Here is a 23,275-nt window from a genome sequence, read left to right on the forward strand (position 1 = left end):
GTACGAAAAAATCTGCAGAGATAGACTCAAAAAATGCTAGTCACATTTGTTGCTTAACATATTATTTAAAGTAGTAATGTTATTTTTTGAAAGATTAAGATTTCGACAGTCCCATATGAGCTCTAAATTCTATAGAAGCTTCGCTTTTTTAGATTTAGGTCTTGGGATGGTTTAAGGCTATTTTTCTACTTTCCCCTATTGCAATAGCTGGCAATGAAAATAATGGAGAATTCAAAGCGAAAGAAAAGAAAATAGATAGAAATTGAGAGACAAAAAAAGATAACCAACAATAGAGATATATTGAAAGAAGGGAAGGAGGGGGAGAGAGAGAGAGAGCCAAACCAACAGTGACCCTAAGTAAGCAAAAGGAAGATATATTAAGAGAGAGAAAGATTGACTTAGAAAGTGCGCCGCGCCGGAGAAATATTATCATCTCAGTTCAAGTGTAGCCGCCACTAACACACATAAACACACACACACACATCATCTCCGAAACAATGGAAAAATTATGGATGTTTTAATATTCATTTATCGTATTATTGTAATATTGATCATGCTTGCATTAATACGGCATAACTTAAATTCTCTCTCTCTCTCTCTCTCTCTCTCTCTCTCTCTCTCTCTCTCTCTCTCTCTCTCTTTCTCTCTTTCTCTCACTTTCTCTCTCTCTCTCTCTCTCTCTCTCTCTCTCTCTCTCTCTCTCTCTCTCTCTCTCTCTCTCTTCTCTTTCTCTTTCTCTCTCTTTCTCTTTCTCTCTCTCTTTCTCTCTCTCTCTCTTTCTCTTTCTCTCTCTCTCTCTCTCTCTCTAAAATATTAAAATAGCCTTAAACCATCCAAAGACCTAAATCTAAAAAAAGCGAAGCTTCCATAGAATTTAGAGCTCATATGGGACTCTCTCTCTCACTTGAAATTATATCGACGCTCGACTAAGCACTTCAAGGGACGCCGCCAATTTTCTAACATTATCATTATTATTTTAATGTTTTTCAATGATTTTTTTCACTGGCTACTTACTGGATCTCCCTAGAGTAAAGGAGATACGCTCATAGCTCAACATGTTACACGCATCTAACCAAATATCCTACGCTAGGAATCATTATTACAAAAACAAGGATGACAACATCCATAAAAAAGGAAGCTGTAAAACCAGACGGTAGAACAAAAGAACATGAACACTTATTAAGCAGAACAAAATATGAAATAAAAATTTGTTGTAAAATTTTGATGAGCAGTATGATCATGTTATATAACATTCCCGTCGAAAAAAGTTCAATATAAGCATGTACGAACTTTCTGGTAACAATTACAGAGTTAATGCGCTTTCTAAATTGTACCTAACTGTTTCAGGAATCATCAGACAAAGTTTGTAAACGATAGGAAGATTCTAATGTGCCAAAATTATCTTTAAGAGATAGGTACAGTCAAACCGGCCCTAATTATAAAATAACTTTTTTATTTAAATAAGGACATTAGAGATTTTTAAAAAGATATTTATTATAAATTTTATTTTTTAACATTCAATGATTGTTGAATGATGAATCCTAGTTAAATCAGGCACAATGTTATTATCTCTGTAATCAAGTTTTTAAATAAAAGTTTGTTTTTGTTTTTATATAATTTATTTCGAGTTAAACATGAAACAAACTATGAATTTATGTATTTTTAAATGTTTATAATAGATAAATTACGAATTATTATACACCGTGTATTCAAGTTTAGGATCAATTTATTTCATAATTTCTTTCGGAATCCTAAATAGGATTTGATTTCTAGTTTGAATTTAAAATTTTTAGATATTGTCATTCTTATTTATTAAAATATACCTATTTCTAGCTATTGAATTGCTTTTATTTTTCAGAATATCTATCTCTTCAAATATGCTTCAGTTATAGGGTTGCATTTAGAGGTAAGGGGGTGGGAGAGGGGGGGTGAGGTTAGGGTACATTCCTTTGCTTTAGTAACCCAGAACATTTGTCTAGCTTTACCCCATAGCCCAGGGAAGGGGTCAGAAAGGATAAGGAGAGAGAGAGAGAGAAATGGAGAAAGATTGAAAAAGGAGAAACAACCCAAAGTGTCTCCTAAGCATCTACTCCTTTCTCTCCGGATGATCCGACGGAGGGGCAGACGGAGAAACACCGGAGATTTTGCTTTAAATTAGGAAGGATGTATCAACATGAAACCTGGGCAGCAGCCGCCTGTACCCACGTATCATCTCCAGCCATCCACGAAGCGCTGCACGCTTAAACGCAAGACATACATGCAGCCTCCTTTTAGACAGTCTTTCTGCTGTGCTAACATATACATATATATATATGAACCTATAGAGTCTTGACTGCTAGGGAGCATTCAGTTGTGCATGGCATGAAGGAACAGGAGATCAGCATGGGTGAGTGGTTATACTTCATGCACACAAGCATAAACTATAATATATAGAGTGGATACGCTCTCATGGATTTATACGCTCCTCTGCCAACCACAAGTCATTGTTGTAAAATATAAAGAGGAGAAGGTTAAATTATCCTTAGCCATTCCCCTCCCCTCCACTTGTGCTAAAATTATGCTTCAAGTTCATGGATGTATGTTATTATCATAGACGTTATGGAATTATTATTATTCTGTGTGTGTTGCAGTAGGCTTTTTCATTTTACTCAATATTCATAGAAATTATTGGACAAGAAAAAAGGTTATTTGTACATTTTAAGTTATAGGTTGTTAAAACCTGTTATTGTTGAGATAGTGATTTGAAGGTGCCTTTTAGTGAGTGATGATTTAAAGTTTTAAAATCAGGATGTAAATTTTATAAGATTTATGTATGATAAAAATCATTCAAAATTTATTCAATCAACAATTAACAAGGATGACAATATCCATAAGTAGCGAAGCATAAAAAATCGTGGATGAAAATACGTACAGGTAGATTTAAAGATTTAGAGAAAACAAACACGAAACCTCATTTTTATTTCTATGATAACTGATAGACCGACGGTCAAAGTAAATTACACAATGGATGCTCAAAACAATAGGAAATATTATTTTAAAACTGACATCCAAAATTTTTTGAAAATCTGACCAATCTAATGTGTCCAACCGCAATGGATGTTTTATAATTAATTATGCTCCTTAATGACGGAAATGTTGTTAAAAAGTTTTCTTTTATATGAGCCCAAAACGTTTCAGACAGACATGAGGACAGACAGGTGGACATTTTATATTAAAGAGTAGCTTCACTACTAAAAATACTCTTTCAATTTAAAACTTTTTTTTCTGTTTAATTTATTTATTTATACCATAGTTGTTGATTTTTGCTGTTCACTTTACCTAAGTTACTTTTTTTTCGCCATACATCGCTTTACTTTACAGAGAGTAACAATTTTTGAAAGAAAATATTTTTTAGACATTTTACGATTATACACTCGTAATTGCTTGCATTTAGGGAATCCTTATTGGAAAGGGGACAGAAAAAAAATAAAAACATAATATAAAAAACTCAAGTGGTTGGCGAATTCTTAACGGAGACAAAAGCCTCACTACTTTGTATAAAACTAGTGTCTACTAGGGCGGGTTCATATCGGAATTAGAGAAAGAGGGGATATGCAACAGATAAATTAACCTTTAAAACATTTATGAACGAAAAAGAATTTTAAAAAATTGAGTTTAAGAACGCGACCACTAAAAAATATATTTGATTACTAATTAATATGCAAAGACGACATTCAAAACTTTTTTTTTGAATCAGAACTATGGCTTCATGGTGCTCCCTGGAAAAGCCTTAAGGAGCTGAATCAGGAACTTTTGTCCGTTTCAAAATATCTCGTTCCTAGCCTTAGAAATAACTAAAAAAAACACATTTTTTAAAGGTTTATTGAGAATTGTTCAATTTGTAGAGGCTTTTTAGATTTTCTCAGGCTAGGAACGAGATTTTTTTAAACGGTCAAAAGTTCCTGATTCTACTCCTCAATGTCTTTCCTGGGAGCACCATGAAGCCATAGTTTTGATTCAATAAATTTTTGATTCCCATTACAAATAGCTATACAATTGAATGTCTGGTCGTCAGCGGTTTTAAACTTAGGATAAATTTTAAATCATCCAGAGGTGTATTATACTCATACAAATCATGTGCAGATCCCCGCTTTGGCCTCAGAAAAAAAATGTCCAAAATCGACCCACCCTAGTGACTACGCCCCTATTTCATAGGGTTTATACATTTTAAGGGCAAATCTAAACGGCGAATTGAGTTTTTTTTTAGATATTATATACTTTTAAATGCGTTGAAATGGTCTATTGATTACTTAAATTGATCTTTTTAAATGTTCTTTTAAAGTCAAACTGTCATACAATTGTTTTATCATTATTAAAGTTATATAAAATTATATATTCAATTAATTTTATTCTTTAATAATTCTTCAAATTTACATTAAAAACTTCCTAAATTTTAGGAACATCAAGTACGAAATTGTTTTTTAAAGCGAATCTTTTCTATAATTAGACGGTTAGCTCTCGATTTAAAACTTTAGCTGATGAGTTCTTTAACAGTTAGGTACGATTTAGAAAGTGAAGCAACTCTATAATTGTTACTAGGAAATAAATCAATATCCTACTATATAAAGTAGTAAGCTTTTTTGTCTGTATCGAAGGATCTCACTAATCGCTGAACCAATATAGTTCTCCTTTACAGTGATTCATAAAACTGTAAGGTAGGATTTCAGAGGCATAGCACCTCTATAAGAATTACTAGAAAGTACGTACTAAATATGCTGATTTCTTGACAACATCAATACAAAATGTGCTCTTTTAATATATCCTGTGTTTAAGTTTTTTTTGCAACAAATGTATGTACAATTTTGTTAGACTTACAAATTAATGTTCTGCTTATTAAGTTATGACACTCTACAATTGTTTGTTTGTCCTTCATTCTGATTTTAGAGCTTCGCTTTTATGAATGTTGTCATCCTTTTTAAAAATAATCTATCCCGTTATTACTATTATAAATTAAAATATTTCTTTCTAATATTATAAAAAAATATAATTAAAAGTCAAATATCATCTCACATTTGATAATTTCCTGACATCCCATCTATTCCCAGACAACCAACTCTTTGATTGCACGATCTTTATCTGGAAAAACTATACATGGTTATTGGTTATACCTGTCATAAAACTAGGTACAAAAAAATAAACTGCTTTGGCTTTTCCGAGGTTTAGGTTAAGATTCAAACCTATCACCTCCTCGACGACTAATCTTATATTTTCTAATAATAATATTTATTCAGAAAGCCATGTGAACGCATACGGTGAGGTGAACCAGCTGGGAGGTGTTTTTGTCAATGGTAGGCCCCTACCTAACCATATCAGAATCAGGTATGGATGAATTGATAGATAGGTAGATAGATAGGTAGATCGGTAGGTAGATAGATAGGTAGATAGACAGGTAGATAAATAGGTAGATAGATAGGTTGATAGATAGGTAAATAGATAGATAGGTAGATAGATAGGTAGATAGATAGGTAGATAGATAGGTAGATAGATAGGTAGATAGATAGATAGATAGATAGGTAGATAGATAGGTAGATAGATAGGTAGATAGATAGGTAGATAGATAGGTAGATAGATAGATAGATAGATAGATAGATAGATAGATAGGTAGGTAGATAGGTAGATAGATAGATAGATAGGTAGATAGATAGGTAGATAAATAGGTAAATAGATAGGTAGATAGATAGGTAGATAGATAGATAGATAGATAGGTAGACAAATAGTTAGATAGATAGGAAGATAGATAGGTAGATATATAGGTGAATAGATAGATTGGTAGATAGATAGGCAGATAGATAACCGGCTCTGTTTTTCGGTTGTTTTATGGATTAAGGTTAAATCATGATTAGGTTGTAGAAAGTAACTGCTACTGAGTATTTTCTCATTTAGAACATGAAAATAAGGTGTTAGTTGTTCATCATATTTGGGCGTTAATTGCCGGGGCCCTATCTGGCCTATCGCTTTACAGATAAGTCGGGGGTTGGTCGATTCCAAACCCCAACCCCCACCTTAAGTGCCATAGCCGCAGGTAGAAATATATTGTGATTAGTAAATGCATAATAAAAAGAAAATATATCGTATTGTTTTTATAAACAGCTTTCCGCAGACAGTAAAATGAAAATTTTTAAGTTAATTCTAGTTTAGTTTGTTTAAAGGGCCAAAGGCCCAGAACAACAAAACTGTAAAATTTGTGATTCTTATTGTAAAATTACCTAATAATAAAAGTCGGCTTTCTTTCTTTAAAAATTTAAAAATTCTTCATTTTCCTAGAAAATATTATTTTCTCTTCTAAAATGTCCTTTGTTTATCTTGTAGCTTAGGTGTCGCCAATAGATATAGAAGAACAAGATACATACTATTATAATCCGCCAATAGGAAAACAGTGAAGGAACAATATGACCATATTATTGATTTAAAAGTTACGATACGAAAGGACAGTTATTATTATTTCATTCGCATAATAAGTCAGCCACATTAGTAGCATTTCTATGGATAAAGCTTGGCTGAGATAAATCTTAAATGTAAAAAATCATAATCATTTATGATAAGTAAACCGCGAATAGTTGAATTTCTTAGGATAAAGCTAGCTTTTAGGAAAGTCGTTCGTATTATTGGAATAAATCGTATGTATAACTATAAATAAACAATAGAGTTCTTCTGCTTGTAATCCTGTTTAAGTTTTGCCTTATTATGAGGCAGGAATGACCATCTCTAGAACTTCTAAATCTATTGTATCGGCAAAACTTCTTTGAAAAAAAATAACAAGAAAACACAATTGCATGATTCACACAAAAACATGAATACATACACACACAATCACACCACACACACAACTCACACACACAAAATACTTACAGACAAACAGACACCCACCTACACAAAAGAATTTTGAATATTGTCTTGTGACAAAAAACGCAAACAACACATAAATATTTCGGTGGCTTTGATCAGGCTCAATTCTTACACAGGGGAATAGTTATTTATCTTAAAGAGAACGTCATTATTTCAGGTTTATTAACACAATAATAAATTCATTTAAAACTAATTTAAATTAATTAATGCTTTCCATTGAAATGATTGATAAAGCTATTTCTTTCTAGGGGTGATGGTACTCTCCCTCCAAAATAGTTATATGTACATATATCTTTACAGGACATAAGATAAGATACACTGTAAAGAAGAACCAAATCGGTTCAGCGGTTATCAAGATCCTTTGATAGACACAGATAGATGGACAGACACAGATCCTGTTATTTTTATATAAGAATATGTGGATTATTATCTCTAGAATTGCCATTACTTGCTTGTAATGGCAATGAATAAGACGCCTTTGCGGTCAAATATGCTACAAGGTGCTGCAACAAGTTTTCTTTTGGTTTACAATTTATTCTAAATTATAAAAATGTAACAGAGGGCAAAGAAAACTTTTGATTAAAATGTTATAAACATAAAACGACCATATTGGCAATTTCCAAGAAGTTCTTTATAATGCCCATGAAAAAAATGACGTCAAGTAATATAAATGACCAATGATAGGCCAATACTTAGACTAAATTACCTTTGACAGGCCAGTATACACTTTAATTGACCAATGGTAGGCCAGTATGACGTCATTTTTTATACACACTATACATAGCGAAGATTAATCTTTAAAGTATATGTGAAATTTATTTTCTCTAAAAAGTGTCAAGTAAATCATCCTAGTTTAATACTTTTTCATTTGGCCAAAAGATATATAGCGATTTGCAACATCTCCCCTCCATTATAACATACATTTTCCCTGATAAACTCAGAATTCAAATTTTTTTAGATAGAAAAACAATGTAATAATTTAGAATTGACATTGTTTAGAAAAGATAGGATTTGCAATTTTACCTATACTGTAAATCTTTGTAGAAGAAAAATATTTATGTTTGATTAAATATTGATAAGGGTTTAATTAATTATTTTATGTTATTTTCTTAAAGATGAAATATATCATTTAAAAAACAATATAAAATTTTTGATAATGAGGGGGAGGGGGGTAACTAGTTTTAGTATTTATCATAAGGGAAGTGGGTATGAAGGGGAGATATAAATTGTCCCTACAATTTTTATATTCTATTTAGAATTGTTGAGCTTGCCCAGTTGGGGATTCGACCCTGTGATATCAGTAGACAATTAAGGTAACAATAATGTTTATCGTATTCATTCGCAACCTATTATTATCCATTGAATTAGAACCGGTTCTCATTCATACAAAAAAGGATATATCTATCATTGTATTATATCCAGTTTTCTACGAATATAGTAATGTACAATCCAAAGGTTAAAACCATTTTAGCCCGTGCCTTCGTCATCTCGGTGCCTTTCAAGCCTGTTCAACAAAAGTCATAAACAATTTTGTTTAGACTCTTAAATTAGTAATTTCCTTATTTTGTTCTGACAAATTAAAAGTGTTATTGTTCGTTTGTACGATTGTTAGGCTTCGCTTTTATGAATGTTGTCATCCTTGTTTTAGAGTAAGTCATGGATGTGTATCTAAAATCCTGGCGCGTTACAACGAAACAGGATCCATCCTTCCAGGGGCTATAGGCGGTTCCAAACCCAGGGTCACTACTCCTAAGGTAAGATATATTTCCTGATATAAAAGTAACAGGATGTAATTTTGTCTGTCGGTATGTACTGAAAGATAACGTTAACTGCTAAACTAATATGGTTCTTCTTTACAATGAATCTTCTTATAGGTCCATGGAAGGTTTTTTTTTATCTATTTTTGTGGAAGGTACCTTCACCCCGAAGCTCCCTACCCCTTTTGTGCCCCTAGAGGCATATCGCTTTAAATTTCGAAAATTACTCATATCCGATTGGGTTCTTCATTTTAGGGAAGCTTCACGAATGGTTTTAGGCTATTTTCTTGACCACCCCCGACCTCCTCTAGAGGCTAAGGGCAAAATTTAATGAGACAATGAGAGCACAGCATTTTACGAAATGCTGCACTGTGATTGGCTGAAATTCAGCGCACCCCGATTTGGCGCACCATTGAAATGATTTAAAGATCCAGCTCAGATAAAATAATGGTAAATATTAATATTAAAGACCTAAAAATCAACAGGTTCTAAGGCTATTATACATAAATAAAATATGCTGAATATGAATTGTTAAAGTAAAAAGAGCTGCGCTTTCATGGGTGTCTTTATTATACATGGAACTTAAATTTTTGACATTGAAAATAAAATAAATGACTGTCAGAATTAAAACTATAATTGAAAATGAGAAATCAATATTTAACTTCACAATTTGGACTTCCTCAAATATTTTTCTTCAATCGCCTTTCCTCTCTCCTTCTCTCTCTCTCTTCCTCTCTATCTCTCTCTCTCGTCCCCCCCCCCCCCATCTCCCTCTCACACACACACACACAAATGTGTGTCCTATGTCCCTAGGGTAAAATAGTATTTAACTTTTGGTTTCAATTTTCATTACAAAGTAGTGATTCAAAAAGTATTAAACTAACGGCTGGAATTCAGCATCTAGGCATTAGACAAAATAGACTAAATTTGAAATATTAAATGTAGAATTCAATTGGTTTGTTTGTTAATGAGATCTTAAAGGACTAACAAGAAACATTACTATTTTAGTTTAGTTTCTAGGTTGCACTTTAAAATGTGGTTTACCTTACCTTTGATTTTTAAGTGATCATTTAGAGAATACAGAGCATCATCCGCTTGTAATGGGATGCAATACTCTAACATCCACGGATATAAGGTTAAGTAACATCCAACAGGCAACCAAACCTTTGATTGCACGACATTTCTCTAAGAAGTCCTAACTTTACATCCATCTACTCTAACTATGTCGTGCACCTGACATAGCAGCAGTATGAACGTCTTTTTTTACGTCTTTAGATATGACGCGGTGTCGGGCCGAGATTCGAACTTATCACCTCACTAACGACGCGTGGACGCGCCACGGTCGCGGGATAAAAAATACAGTTTAAGTTGGAACGTTAAAATGAAATTTAGTCGGAAAAATAATTTTGAAACACCATTTTCCAATGTCCACTTTAAAAACCTCTCGGAGGCAATTTTGAGAAACATCCGTTGACCCTTTCCTTAAAATTATAAATATCAGGAATCCAGGGAGAGGTAAATAAAAAGTTTTGGTGCTACTTTCTTAAAATTGATTTTTCATCATAAGAATGGTTAATTTATTTAGTATGAGCCTCTTATCATGTTTAATTATAACCCTACGGGGGTCTACTGGCCAATTATTTATGGCCTTTTTTTGTTCGAAATGAAAAAGACGTTAAAAATGATCTAACTACTGCTATGTCAGGTGCGCAACATAAATAGATAGATTAGGGGAAATAGCGTGGCCCAAAACAGGCACAAATCATTATCATACACAGTTAGGACTTCTAAGATAAAAGTCGTTCAATGAAAGGGCTGGTTGTCTATAGGGCGAATGGACGTATAGACGCGGAGTATGTTTCAATGTGCGGGTAGAGGTCTAGAACCCGAAGTGCCACCATGTCCCCTTTTCTAAATTGATGAGAGGTCGATTAATTCATTTTAAAATGTGTTTAATTATACCTGACTCCCTGGCATCTGTCTCTTGAAGGCAAATAATGATGGTACGACGTCCTGATTCCATCTCCAGATACCTGCAAGCTATATAGCCAGGGATATAAAGGGATAAGACAATGGCCGATAAATTAATGTACATCCCCAATGATTACACACAAAATTACCCATTCTGTAGATTGAAATTAAGGGTTGAAACGTTTGAACACTCAATTGGATAAACTAACCAATCAAAACGCAGTAAAAGTCCCCAAAGTTGTTAAGCAAACGAATAAGAAAACGTTATTGTAAAACTTTTGTCCCCTCTATCTCTGTATATAGCTGAGTCTGGGATAAGTATAAGGCTCCTGAATAATGATTTGTGCTTTTTCTCAAAGTGCCACTTATATTTGAAAAAAAAAAGTTGGGGGAGGGGGGGCGGGGTAAAGGTGTAAGTTTTCGCAAGGAAAAACTATTCCTTCTTGCTCGACAAAGCACTTTTGAGGGAAACTGTTGAACAATCATGTTGGTTCTTTAAAAAATTATCTTTATCACTGTGACTGTTACTTAAAGAATGTTGAACTGCTTAGAAGCCCAATTATTTTTAATGGTGTAAAATTTTCTTTAGTGCATCTATCCCTGTAAAGTTCTAGATACCTAGAAGCTATATATACATTGTACAACTATTTAACTTGGTATAGGATATCCTTAGACTAAGGGACGTCCAAACTTTTTATTTTGAGGGGGGTAATCTAATGTATTTTATTTTTTTTAGATTAAGGGGTGTAAAATGATGGGTTTCAAAGTTTTTTTGGGGGGGGGGTGGGGGGGGGGGGGGGGTTAAACACTCCTTTACCCCCCACCCTTGGATGTATATGCTTACTATAGACTAAAATAAAAATAAAAATGGTTAGATTTTATAAAAGGGAAATATTGGGATTGATTAGAATTTTTTATTTTAAATTATTAGAAATATAACAAACTAATTTTGTTTTATAGATTTTCAGCTTAACTTAAGCACGCTGTTTACAATTTTTCCGTTAATTAAACAAGGATTGCATAATAATGGTAAAACAATTGACCTAACAAATTCATCCATACTATCTTGAAAAGCAGCCTAGTAATTTAACTTGATAAAACTTTGGGTACCAATATAATATACAGTCCAGTACCCCATCCCTCTCTGGTTTTAGAATATTTCATTTTTATATGCCGAACGATTACCTGAAATATGAAAAATGATCAGGGCGGACTCGTGTCTTAAAAATCAACACCTTAACACTTTTCTCACAATTATTTAAATATACCTTTAACACGGAGCAAAGTTGCTCTATCATTTTCATAATACATTGCTGTCTGTGTATTATTATTTTGATTTAATGAGCGGTTACGCCCCTAGAGGCCTGAACTTGAGGTGGGTGGAACCTTCGGCACCTCGGGGCTAAAAAAACTAGTTTTAATCTTTTAATTGTACATTCTATATCCGCGGAAAGCCCTTTATAATACGATACGAGAAATTACTATTCTAAGATCAAAATTGAATTGTAAATTCAAAGTAATAATATATATCAAAACTTTATGTATAAATGAAAGAAAAGCTTTGCAACTAAAAAAATTAGTTTCCTTGTTTTTACCTAATATCTAATCTTAGTTCTCAGGATACAGGAAGTAAAAGAAATAATACAATATTTTTCTCATATTAACACTTCATTTACATAATATTTATACTTTTAATCATATTTTTACCTTAGGTTTTATCAATTCAAAGAAAATAAATCGAAGATGCATAACCCACCCCTTTATTTTTTTAAATAAATTTAAATCAACGTGGAAGCGTAGTTTTTTTCAATGTTGGGGACGTATATTTGAGGAGCCCTAATCATGTGGGTCAACCAAATATCCGATATAACCCAACCGAACTTGGAACACAGTAAAAGTGTCGGACTGATTATGACGTAAAAATTAAATTAGCCAATGAGAGGCCATTATTGACCAATGGTAAAATTTATAGTGGCCTCTCATTGGCTATTTTTTTACGTCATAATCAGTCCGACACTTTTACTGTGTTCCGAACTTGACCTAACAAACTATAAAATATCTTTCCTTTTATTTTCAATTTATTGAAAATAAAAGGGGCGAGGGGGTTCATTGCTCAACAAGGTACTTTTTGTAAAAGTACCAATAAAACATATTTTTTAAATTTGTATTTTGATTAAAATATTGCTTTTTTCAATGGTAAGCAATACTAATTAATACTAGAAATATCTAGAAAGTGGCTAGCATAGACGTCCAAGGGGGGGGGGGGGTAAAAAAAATTTGCGGCGAGCTTCGCGCGCCATTTCCCCCCCCCCCCCAAAGACGAATTACCCCCCCCTTAAAAAATTTTTACCCCCCCCCAAAAAATAAACCTTCGACGCCCCTGGTTGCTAGATGTACATTTGTCTGAATGTATGTCCAGTAATATCGCAGAAATTACCTGTTTTAATCCAATCGAACGATTCCAATGTTCCCTAAAGTAGAGATAAATGAAAATAAAAACCTTAGTTGAAAATTTAAATGAAATACATAAAGTAAAAAATTCCCAAAACTATGTTCATATCATAAATAAGATTAAATTTTAGTTCTTTAGAACAGGGTAAATTAACTTTTTAAGGGTAATCTAATATATTACTGGCATCTATCATAAAAATTCCCCTTTCAAAAAGACGTTTTCTCAAAAAATCAAAAAAATGGGGTCATGGAAAGAAAACAAAGTTGCAGGTTTCGTCGCATTTTCACAGTAGCTTTAGGTAAGGGTTAATGATTGCTCCGCTGGGTTAGAGCCCTCAACAGGGGCTAGAAATAAGAGAATAGCTACGAAAATGCGACGAAACCCGAAACTTCGTTTTATTTCCAGTTATTATAATCCTGAAATCTTTAAAAATGATTTATATTAAAATAAAGGGAATGCCTTAGCAGGGGCGTCCAAGCTTTTTATTTTTGGGGGGGGTAAAAAATTTTAGGGGGGGGGGTAATTCGTGTTTGGGGGGGGTAAAATGGCGCGCGAAGCGCGCCGAATTTTTTTTTTTACCCCCCCCAAAATTTTTACCCCGGGGGTAAAATTTGATTGGGGGGGGGGTAATTACCCCCCCTAAAGTCTGTTGGGGGGGGTAAATACTCCCCCCAAATCTGTTGGGGGGGGTAATTACCCCCCCCAAACTAATTTACCCCGGGGGTAAAATTTTTGGGGGGGGTAATTTAAATATGTAAAAAAAGCACCTACCTAATCTATTAAGTTAATAAGTACTATCTTATAACATAAAGTAGTAAGTAAGGTTTATTTGACTATAGCTTCAGATTTCATTACTTTTAATACTGAGTTCTCCTTTTTAGGAAAGCTTCACATAGATCCCATGATGGTTCCACACTATTATAGGTCAATCCTTTGAGTGGTTTTAGGCTATTTTTCTCCTCCCTTTTTACCCTTTAGAAAACACGAGTTCTTAGATGCTAAGGGCGCCACTACTATTCAAATATATAGTAGTATCTCATTCTTTAGAACATAAAAATACAATAATTAACTCACTAACCAATGAACCAATATGATTTTACTTTAAAGTGAAGCGTCTTATAGGTCCTGGTAAGTTTTATAACTAGTTTTGAGACACCCTGACATCCTCCCAAAAGAAATCGCCTATAGAAATTCTTTTTCATTATTTAATGAAATATTTGATTTAGTTAGGTATCTATTTTATGGAATCTTCAGTGCTTTACAATTACATCATAGATCCCCGGGATGGTTTTAGCCCTTATAAAGGCCCAAGCAAATAAAACATGATCAAACTATTAAATTTTTTGTTATCATGGTTAAGAACTGTTTTAACTGGTTGGACAGTAAAACAGTAAAAGAACATTCAATTTGGGGGGGTAAATACCCCCCTCCAAAAAAATTTTTTTAAAGAACATTTATTTTGAGGGGGGGTAATTACCCCCCCCAAATGGTTTGGGGGGGGTAAATAACCCCCCCAAAATCGTTTGGGTTGCCTACGGCACCCCCAAGGTAGGGGTAATTTTTTTTGGGGGGGGGTATTGTTCACAAAATTTTGGGGGTGCCAAATGGCCCATTACCCCCCCCCCCCTTGGACGCCTATGTGCCTTAGTCCTTGAACAGGGAAAGCACAATATTATTTACATAGACAACAGTAATAGTTTATTTGCAAAAAATATGAAAATAATGCAATCTATATATACAAATTTATAGGCTATTTTTTTGGTGACATTGTTTAAACATATAAAACTTATCTTAAGAATCTTTGTGTCATATTTTGAATATAACTCCACAATAGACAACATTTTTCATAAGATAAAAACTCAGATTATGTCATATTATTTCTTTTTACTTTTTTTGTGCTACATTTGTTTAGGTGTGTTTTCTTTTAGATTACAAGTTTAATGCCCCTTACAAAGGATTAGGGACTAGGGTTGGGCCGGATATCCGGTGTGGCCGGATATACGGCCTTTTTTAATATCCGGCCGGATACCGGATATTGAAACTATCCGGCCGGATATCCGGCTATATAATCTTTTATATTTTACAACTAAAATCTCTGTTTTTTTAATCTTAAATGGCTGTAATTTTCTTATTATTAAAGCTAGAAGAACAATTTTTCTGAGTATGTTTATCTTAATGTAAATTTTATATTAGAAATCTCAAAACATAATCGGCTGGCAGTACTTGGCAGCTGCCAGCCGCAAACCAACAGTTGGCAGGTAAACGGCAACGGATCTTATGAAATTGATGTCATGAAGATATATAAAAAAAAACCTAAGTTTAAAATTTGAAATCTTCAAGTAAAAATTTATGGTCACAGGAACCGTTTAAAGATTTCTGGAGACCTGGAGGTTCAGGACTTGCAGGATTATACCTGGAACCTGAAATTGACTTGAACACCTATATTTCATATGAGGATGTACGACTATAGGATATTTTAGTATTAGATAACATGAAATAATATTTTTACTTTTTACCTGAATGACCTTACCAGGTTTGCTGGCATCCTGTGCCCGCCAGGAAGGGGGTATTAAAAGAATTTCAACTCTCAGTTATGTGCCATACCCATATTACGAAAGTCACTTAGTTTTAGCCCTCTACCTCTATACACAGAAAATGGGATAGAAAAAAAAACAGAGGGGGCGGGCATTAAACGCCACCACCCTGCCCAACCTTTAACCGTTAGGGGTTGATATTACAGATTTAGGGTAGTAATAGTTCATTAGATTAATTGCTAAGAAGAAAGATCATTTAATAGTTACTTAATTTTTAAGTTTTAACCTTAATTTTATATAATAAAACACCAGTTTATTACGTAAATTTTTTTGCGGGTATAGTCCCTTTCGTGGCAATGCCCCTTAAGGAGCGATTATTCGTTTTTTTACAGTAGCTTTCCTACTATTTCTAGCCCCTGCGGGGGGCTCTAACCTTGCGGGGCCAATTGCCTAACCCTGCGGGGCAATCACCTAACCAAATATAACCTAACCTAACCTAAAATAACCTATTAAAAGCAATTTTAAAAATACGACGAATCACCCCTTAAGGTGCGTTGCCACGAAAGGGACTATATCTTTTTTGATACTTTAATATGCAGTAATTTGGCCGGTTATCCGGCCGGATATCCGGTAATTTGGCCGGATACCGGATATCCGGCATTTGAAATCAGCCGGATATCCGGTATCCGGCCAAAAAAATATCCGGCCCAACCCTATTAGGGACGTCCATGCTTTTTATTGTTTCTTTTTTTTTTGGTGGGGGGGGGAATGAGGGTTTTCAAATAAAAAGTTTGTTTACAGTGGAAAAAAAGATCAACTAAGTAGCTTCGCTACTAATTGTAAAAAGCCGCCAAAAAAGAATCATTACACATAAACATTAAACAATTGCCTATTTTTCCCTTTAACTTAAACATAATGATCTAAAAACGAACATTTATGGAAAATTTCCCCCCACAAAAATGTAATCAATTTGAAAAGTTCTCGTAAATGTGTTTTGTTGCATTTTAACCAGGGATCTGAAGGGATAAGATGATTATTTGTTGTTCAATGGTGATAATAGTTATTTCTCGCATCGTATTATAAACGGCTTTCCGCGGATATAGAATGTACAATCATAAGATTAAAACTAGTTTTTTTAGCTCCCCGAGGTGCTAGACATAGTTTTTTCGTATGGATGAGAACCGGTTTCTATCCACCGGATTCGAATGAATACGAGAAACAAAATTACCCTTTCTGTAGATTAAAGTTATCTAAAGTATCTAAAGAATTTTAGCCAACAAATGAGATATCATGTTCATAAATTAAAACTTGCCAGTATAATTTTAAGTCTCAAACCCTTAAAAGACATTTATTTGAGGCATACAGAAGCACAAACAAATTATTACAATGCTTTGCTACCCTAAAATTTCCCCCAAAATATGTTTCAACTTTTCGTTAATTTTTAAAAGAAAGAGTTTTTGCCCCTGTCAATTTGCACAGAGACTCAAAAGTGCCGCCAAGTCTCTAAAAAATATCCCCGACATTTTTTCACGGAGGTAAAAAAAATCGTCGTAATTACACTTGTTTTTAGAAGCACAGCTGCTAGATAATTCCGTCTGTGTTTTCGCCAGTCAAATGCGATTTTTCCGGCTGCTATCCGAGATAGAAAAGCTGTTTCGCTATACCAATAAGTATCAAGTATATACTTTACATGGTCCGTCCGTCAATATGTCAGACATGCTACAGTGTACATCTGATCTTTATATCACTTTGGCCGTATATTAATCCAGGATTTTTTGGTGCTCCACTACTTATGGATGTTGCCAGGCTTGTTAAAATTCTATTTATTTAAAATTAATTAATTTGTTGATGAAATTAGAAAAAAAGTTAAATTGCTTAAAATATACCTAACTATGATTCTAAATTTATATCCAGATTATATTATTATAGTTGGTAGGGGATTTACAAAGTATAGAGAATCTTTAACATTAGTTACATGCTGATTTCATTAAAAATGTCTTTCTTTCTTTGTTAATATGTAATTTTCATCTTTCTCTCTCTCTCTCTCTCTCTCTCTCTCTCTCTCTCTCTCTGATTGCAAGATGTCTGCAAGAATGTTTTGCGTTGAAAAGCAGCAATTTGATATTCATTTAAGCAACAGATAAAACTCATTAAACATCTTGCAGAAAATAAAATTCTTACATTTTGAAAAAATTTACCAGCAAAGCTACACTGCAAGGTTATTAATCGGTCTGTAAAACCTACCTTAGTTTTGTTCTCTAGGCTTAACAGATGCAGGTTGCCCTAACACTAACCTAACCTAATCTAACCCCACTTATCCACTCCCCCATTACTTATTTCAATTCATTGAAGCAATTGGGGAGGGGTGTATGTGCTTAACAAGGCACTTTGTGAGAAAACACCAAATGTTCATATCATCAAAATTCAAATTTAAGCTTTGTTTTTTAGTTCAGATTTAATTAGATATTAAACGCAAAATTTTATGAATCTGCCTTTGAATGTCATTTGTAAGTGATTGATACATGCAAGCGTCTTACTTAATAGAATATGATACTTTTTAGTTCTGTGTTTCTCGCAGAAATAAAAGAATACAAAAAAGGGTTCCAGGACAAACGCAGGAGTCCCAAACGTCGGAGTGAACAAACGCAGGAGTGTTAAAATATTAATTTAATTAGGTATTTCTATACAGGTTAGGTTAGGTTAAGATATGAATATACAAATCAGCCCTCCGCAGGGGTTAGGCATTTTAAAAACTTTAAAAATGGTTTAAAATAGGTTAGGTTAGGTTAAGTATCCACTCCTGTGTTTGTCCACTTCGACGTTTGGGACGTTTGGGACGTAGGACCCAAAAAAGTACAAGCAGATAACAAAAAATTTATTTTAAAGTATAATCAATATCGTATCAATTTCATGAATGTTTAAAGTTGCGTTGTTAGGAAGGTGAATAGTTCGAGCCCAGGCCATGCAATGACCAATTACGAAATCCTACTGCTGCTGCTAGGTTAGGAGCGTGATATTAACAGTTAAAGGATGGAAAATGCCTGAATTCATAAACAGGCGCAAGTTCACTATAACACATTTATTAGTTGTCTATTGGGATTAATTGTTATTTCAAAAACAAAAGGATGACAAAATCTATAAATAGAGAAGCACAAAAAAACATGAATAGACAGAGTGATTTATAGAGCAGATACCCAGTTGTCATAAAACAAGAAAAATATTGCCCAATCCCTGGGTCCCTGACACTGTTGTAATATCTTTCATATTCCTCCATCCCTGGGTCCCTGACACTGTTGTAATATCTTTCATATTCCTCCATCCCTGGGTCCCTGACATTGAACTGTAATATCTTTCACATCTCTCCATCCCTGGGTCCCTGACATTGAACTGTAATATCTTTCATATTCCTCCATCCCTGAGACTCTGACATTGAACTATAATATCTTTCATATTCCTCCATCCCTGAGACTCTGACATTGATTGTAATATCTTTCATATTCCTCCATCCCTAGGTCCCTGACATTGAACTGTAATCCTTCATATTCCTCCATCCCTGGGTACCTGATTTGAACTGTAATATCTTTCATATTCCTCCATCCCTGGGTCCCTGACATTGAACTGTATTATCTTTCATATTCCTCCATCCCTGGGTCCCTGACATTGAACTGTATTATCTTTCATATTCCTCCATCCCTGAGACTCTGACATTGATTGTAATATCTTTCATATTCCTCCATCCCTGAGACTCTGACATTGATTGTAATATCTTTCATATTCCTCCATCCCTGGGTCCCTGACATTGAACTGTATTATCTTTCATATTCCTCCATACCTGGGTCCCTGACATTGAACTGTATTATCTTTCATATTCCTCCATCCCTGAGACTCTGACATTGATTGTAATATCTTTCATATTCCTCCATCCCTAGGTCCCTGATATTGAACTGTAATATCTTTCATATTCCTCCATCCCTGAGTCCCTGACATTGAACTGTAATATCTTTCATATTCCTCCATCCCTGGGTCCCTGACATTGTTGTAATATCTTTCATATTCCTCCATCCCTGGGTCCCTGACACTGTTGTAATATCTTTCATATTCCTCCATCCCTGGGTCCCTGACACTGTTGTAATATCTTTCATATTCCTCCATCCCTGGGTCCCTGACACTGTTGTAATATCTTTCATATTCCTCCATCCCTGGTTCCCTGACATTGAACTGTATTATCTTTCATATTCCTCCATCCCTGGGTCCCTGACATTGAACTGTATTATCTTTCATATTCCTCCATACCTGGGTCCCTGACATTGAACTGTATTATCTTTCATATTCCTCCATCCCTGAGACTCTGACATTGATTGTAATATCTTTCATATTCCTCCATCCCTAGGTCCCTGATATTGAACTGTAATATCTTTCATATTCCTCCATCCCTGAGTCCCTGACATTGAACTGTAATATCTTTCATATTCCTCCATCCCTGGGTCCCTGACATTGTTGTAATATCTTTCATATTCCTCCATCCCTGGGTCCCTGACACTGTTGTAATATCTTTCATATTCCTCCATCCCTGGGTCCCTGACACTGTTGTAATATCTTTCATATTCCTCCATCCCTGGGTCCCTGACATTGAACTGTAATATCTTTCATATTCCTCCATCCCTGAGACTCTGACATTGATTGTAATATCTTTCATATTCCTCCATCCCTAGGTCCCTGATATTGAACTGTAATATCTTTCATATTCCTCCATCCCTGAGTCCCTGACATTGAACTGTAATATCTTTCATATTCCTCCATCCCTGGGTCCCTGACATTGTTGTAATATATTTCATATTCCTCCATCCCTGGGTCCCTGACACTGTTGTAATATCTTTCATATTCCTCCATCCCTGGGTCCCTGACACTGTTGTAATATCTTTCATATTCCTCCATCCCTGGTTCCCTGACATTGAACTGTATTATCTTTCATATTCCTCCATCCCTGGGTCCCTGACACTGTTGTAATATCTTTCATATTCCTCCATCCCTGGGTCATTGACACTGAACTGTAATATGATGCTCGTCTTTGTTGATCATCTTACCAGATGTCGCGAGTCAAGTCTCCACGCATATTTTCCAGGGATAAAACAATGGATGATAAATTGATGTACATCCTAGTTTGGATAAACATAATTAACCTTCTGCAGATTGGTGGATAAGTTAAAGCATAGCTATTTTGAGTTAGTCAAGAAAGACTTAGTAAATTTGAAAATAAAAATAGCCTAAAACCATAACAGAGCCTATATGAAGCATACATAAAATCGGCCCAATCGGATAAGTAGTTATTGAGATCTTAAGCTTCAGACCTTAAAACCTTACTACTTTATACTTTTGTATAATAGGATAATCATTTTTTATAACTTTTATTGATATTTTTATATTTCAGGTAGTCGGATTCATAAAAGAGCTGAAGCAGAAAGATCCGGGAATATTTGCCTGGGAAATTAGGGACCGACTTCTCCAAGAATCCATTTGTGATAAATATAATGTTCCCAGTGTATCCTCTATTTCAAGGTAGGAAACCTTTGCACATTTTTGTTCTTGCATTAAAGTAAAAGAAGCTTCTCAAAAACAAGCCATGTGACGTCATAAAAATGAGGGATGAGAGTAGAAATGGGAAAGAAAACCCCTAAAAAGGTGATGGATAATCTCTCATTACGTCACATGGCTGATTTTTGAGACACTTTGTAAAGCAATAACTGTATGTCGATGCGGTTGGGACCTTATGCTAACTTTCAATTGGGTCTTTGAATATCAGTCAATAGCGTCGGAAATATTAACACTGCCAGGTCGCTACAAAAGAGCAGAAAGCAATTTGCTAGCAGACTCATAAGGTCCTCATTACTGGAAATAAGTAGTTGTCTGGGTTATACATCTATACTTATACATTCATTGTTCTTGCTTTAGAACTTTTTTGGAGCAAAGCTACGCTATATTTCACTTTGTCTGTCCTCAACTCTTAGGGAATAATGTTATTTTCTCAGCTGCTATTCCTGATAGACAGCTAAATTTTATGGTAAAAATTTATTTACCAATAAGCATCCAGTAAATAATTGACAAAGACTAAAGTATGTTTAAAATCAGACGTCATAAAAATGAGGGAGATAAGAGAAGAAGTGGGAAAGAAAACCCCTAAAAGGAGATGGATAATCCCCCATTTATAGGACGTCACATGGGTGATTTTTAACACATTTTGGTCTTTGTCAAATAATCTATTTGTCTGTCAATCATGCTTAAGAAATAAATTCATAATTTTAAAGATTTCGTGATTTTATGATTTATTGCTTATTCCCTCTCTTTATTTTTCTCCTTTTTATGACAGTTTTATGCTATTTAATGAGAGAGTTTGATGTGGGTGGGAGAGTTGGCAATGGTGTTAATACCACATTACTCCCCCCCCCCCCAAGACAAGCTTGAAATCCTTTATTGTTTCTTAACAAAAAAAATTTAATTAAAAGCATAATAGAATATTTCTTCAACTTTTCAACCAGTCAATACTCAATAAATTGAAATTTTTATTTAGATGACCTAGCCCTGTCTTTGTTCCCTAAAGCAAATGATTATTTCTTGCTCTTTTTTAAACATAAACTTCATTTTTCATTCACGCTCTCTTCAATTATTTATTTGGGTATTTTTTTTTAAGTAAAGCTTTTCTATAATTAGGGTCGGTCCGTCCGTACGTCTGTAACGGATAGCTTTTTTCGTTAATTTAGGCATGTAAAAATTGTTCTATCGATTTAAAACTTTGTATGGTGATTCCTGTAGTATTTAGGTATGATTTAGAAAGCGTAGCAACTCTATAATCAATACCAGTATTGTATGTGATCTAATTTTCTAAATTCATCTGATTTTTGGTATACTGATTCCTGGGACAACAAAGTATTATATTATAAGCGAAGCAACTCTATAATTAAGTCATAAAAATGTAAGTATGTCCATAAACATTATCCTGTATCAAGCAGTTTTTCAACAAATATACTTACAATTTTGCTTCGACTCTTATACATTTATATTATGATTATTCAGTTCTGACACTATACAAGTGTTTATGTCCGTTAGTCCTACAGTTTCAGAGCTTCGCTTTTATGGATGTTGATATCCATGTTTTCAAAGCGAAGCTATTTAAAAATTATAATAGATCTTTACGGATGTCCATATGCAATGTTCATTTTAAAAGCTATCTTTAATATTTTTACATTAATGATCATTCCTAGGACGATTGGGCAATATGCAATAAGCAAAGTGTCTCTTTGATCAAGTATAAATATGGGTCCTAGGACAAACGAAGGAGTCCCAAACATCGGAGTAGATAAACGTTGGAGTGGACACTTAACCTAACCTAACCTATTTAAGACAATTTTATAGGTTTTTTAAATGCCTAACCCCTGCATGGGCTTATTTATGCATTCATTCTTAACGTAACCTAATCTGTATAGAAATACTTAATTAAATTGATATTTTAACACTCCTACGTTTGTCCAATCCGACGTTTGGGACTCCTGCGTTTGTCCTGGAACCTAAGTATAGCGTTAAGCATTTTAATTACCTATTGTGCGATTTTTTCCATCAAATTTATGATGTTAATATAGATTTTCTTTAATATATATTGTTGGTAATGTTCGTTTGTCCTTCTG

General features: G+C 34.2%; 1 protein-coding gene across 1 annotated transcript in view; it reads left to right on the plus strand.

The window, feature by feature from the left end:
* Positions 1-2,118: 2,118 nt before the first annotated feature.
* Positions 2,119-23,275, plus strand: part of LOC145331933 (uncharacterized) — a 30,293-nt gene continuing 9,136 nt past the window's right edge. Inside the window, exons 1-5 of the mRNA XM_080176808.1 lie at positions 2,119-2,386; positions 5,271-5,358; positions 8,142-8,198; positions 8,534-8,639; positions 21,028-21,155. Coding sequence (XP_080032934.1) covers positions 2,362-2,386; positions 5,271-5,358; positions 8,142-8,198; positions 8,534-8,639; positions 21,028-21,155 — 404 coding nt within the window. The 5' untranslated portion in view covers positions 2,119-2,361. The remainder of the gene's footprint in view (positions 2,387-5,270; positions 5,359-8,141; positions 8,199-8,533; positions 8,640-21,027; positions 21,156-23,275) is intronic.

Source organism: Acartia tonsa, chromosome 11 (genome assembly GCF_053477335.1).
Source record: "Acartia tonsa isolate MP-2025a chromosome 11, ASM5347733v1, whole genome shotgun sequence".
Lineage (NCBI taxonomy): Eukaryota > Metazoa > Arthropoda > Copepoda > Calanoida > Acartiidae > Acartia > Acartia tonsa.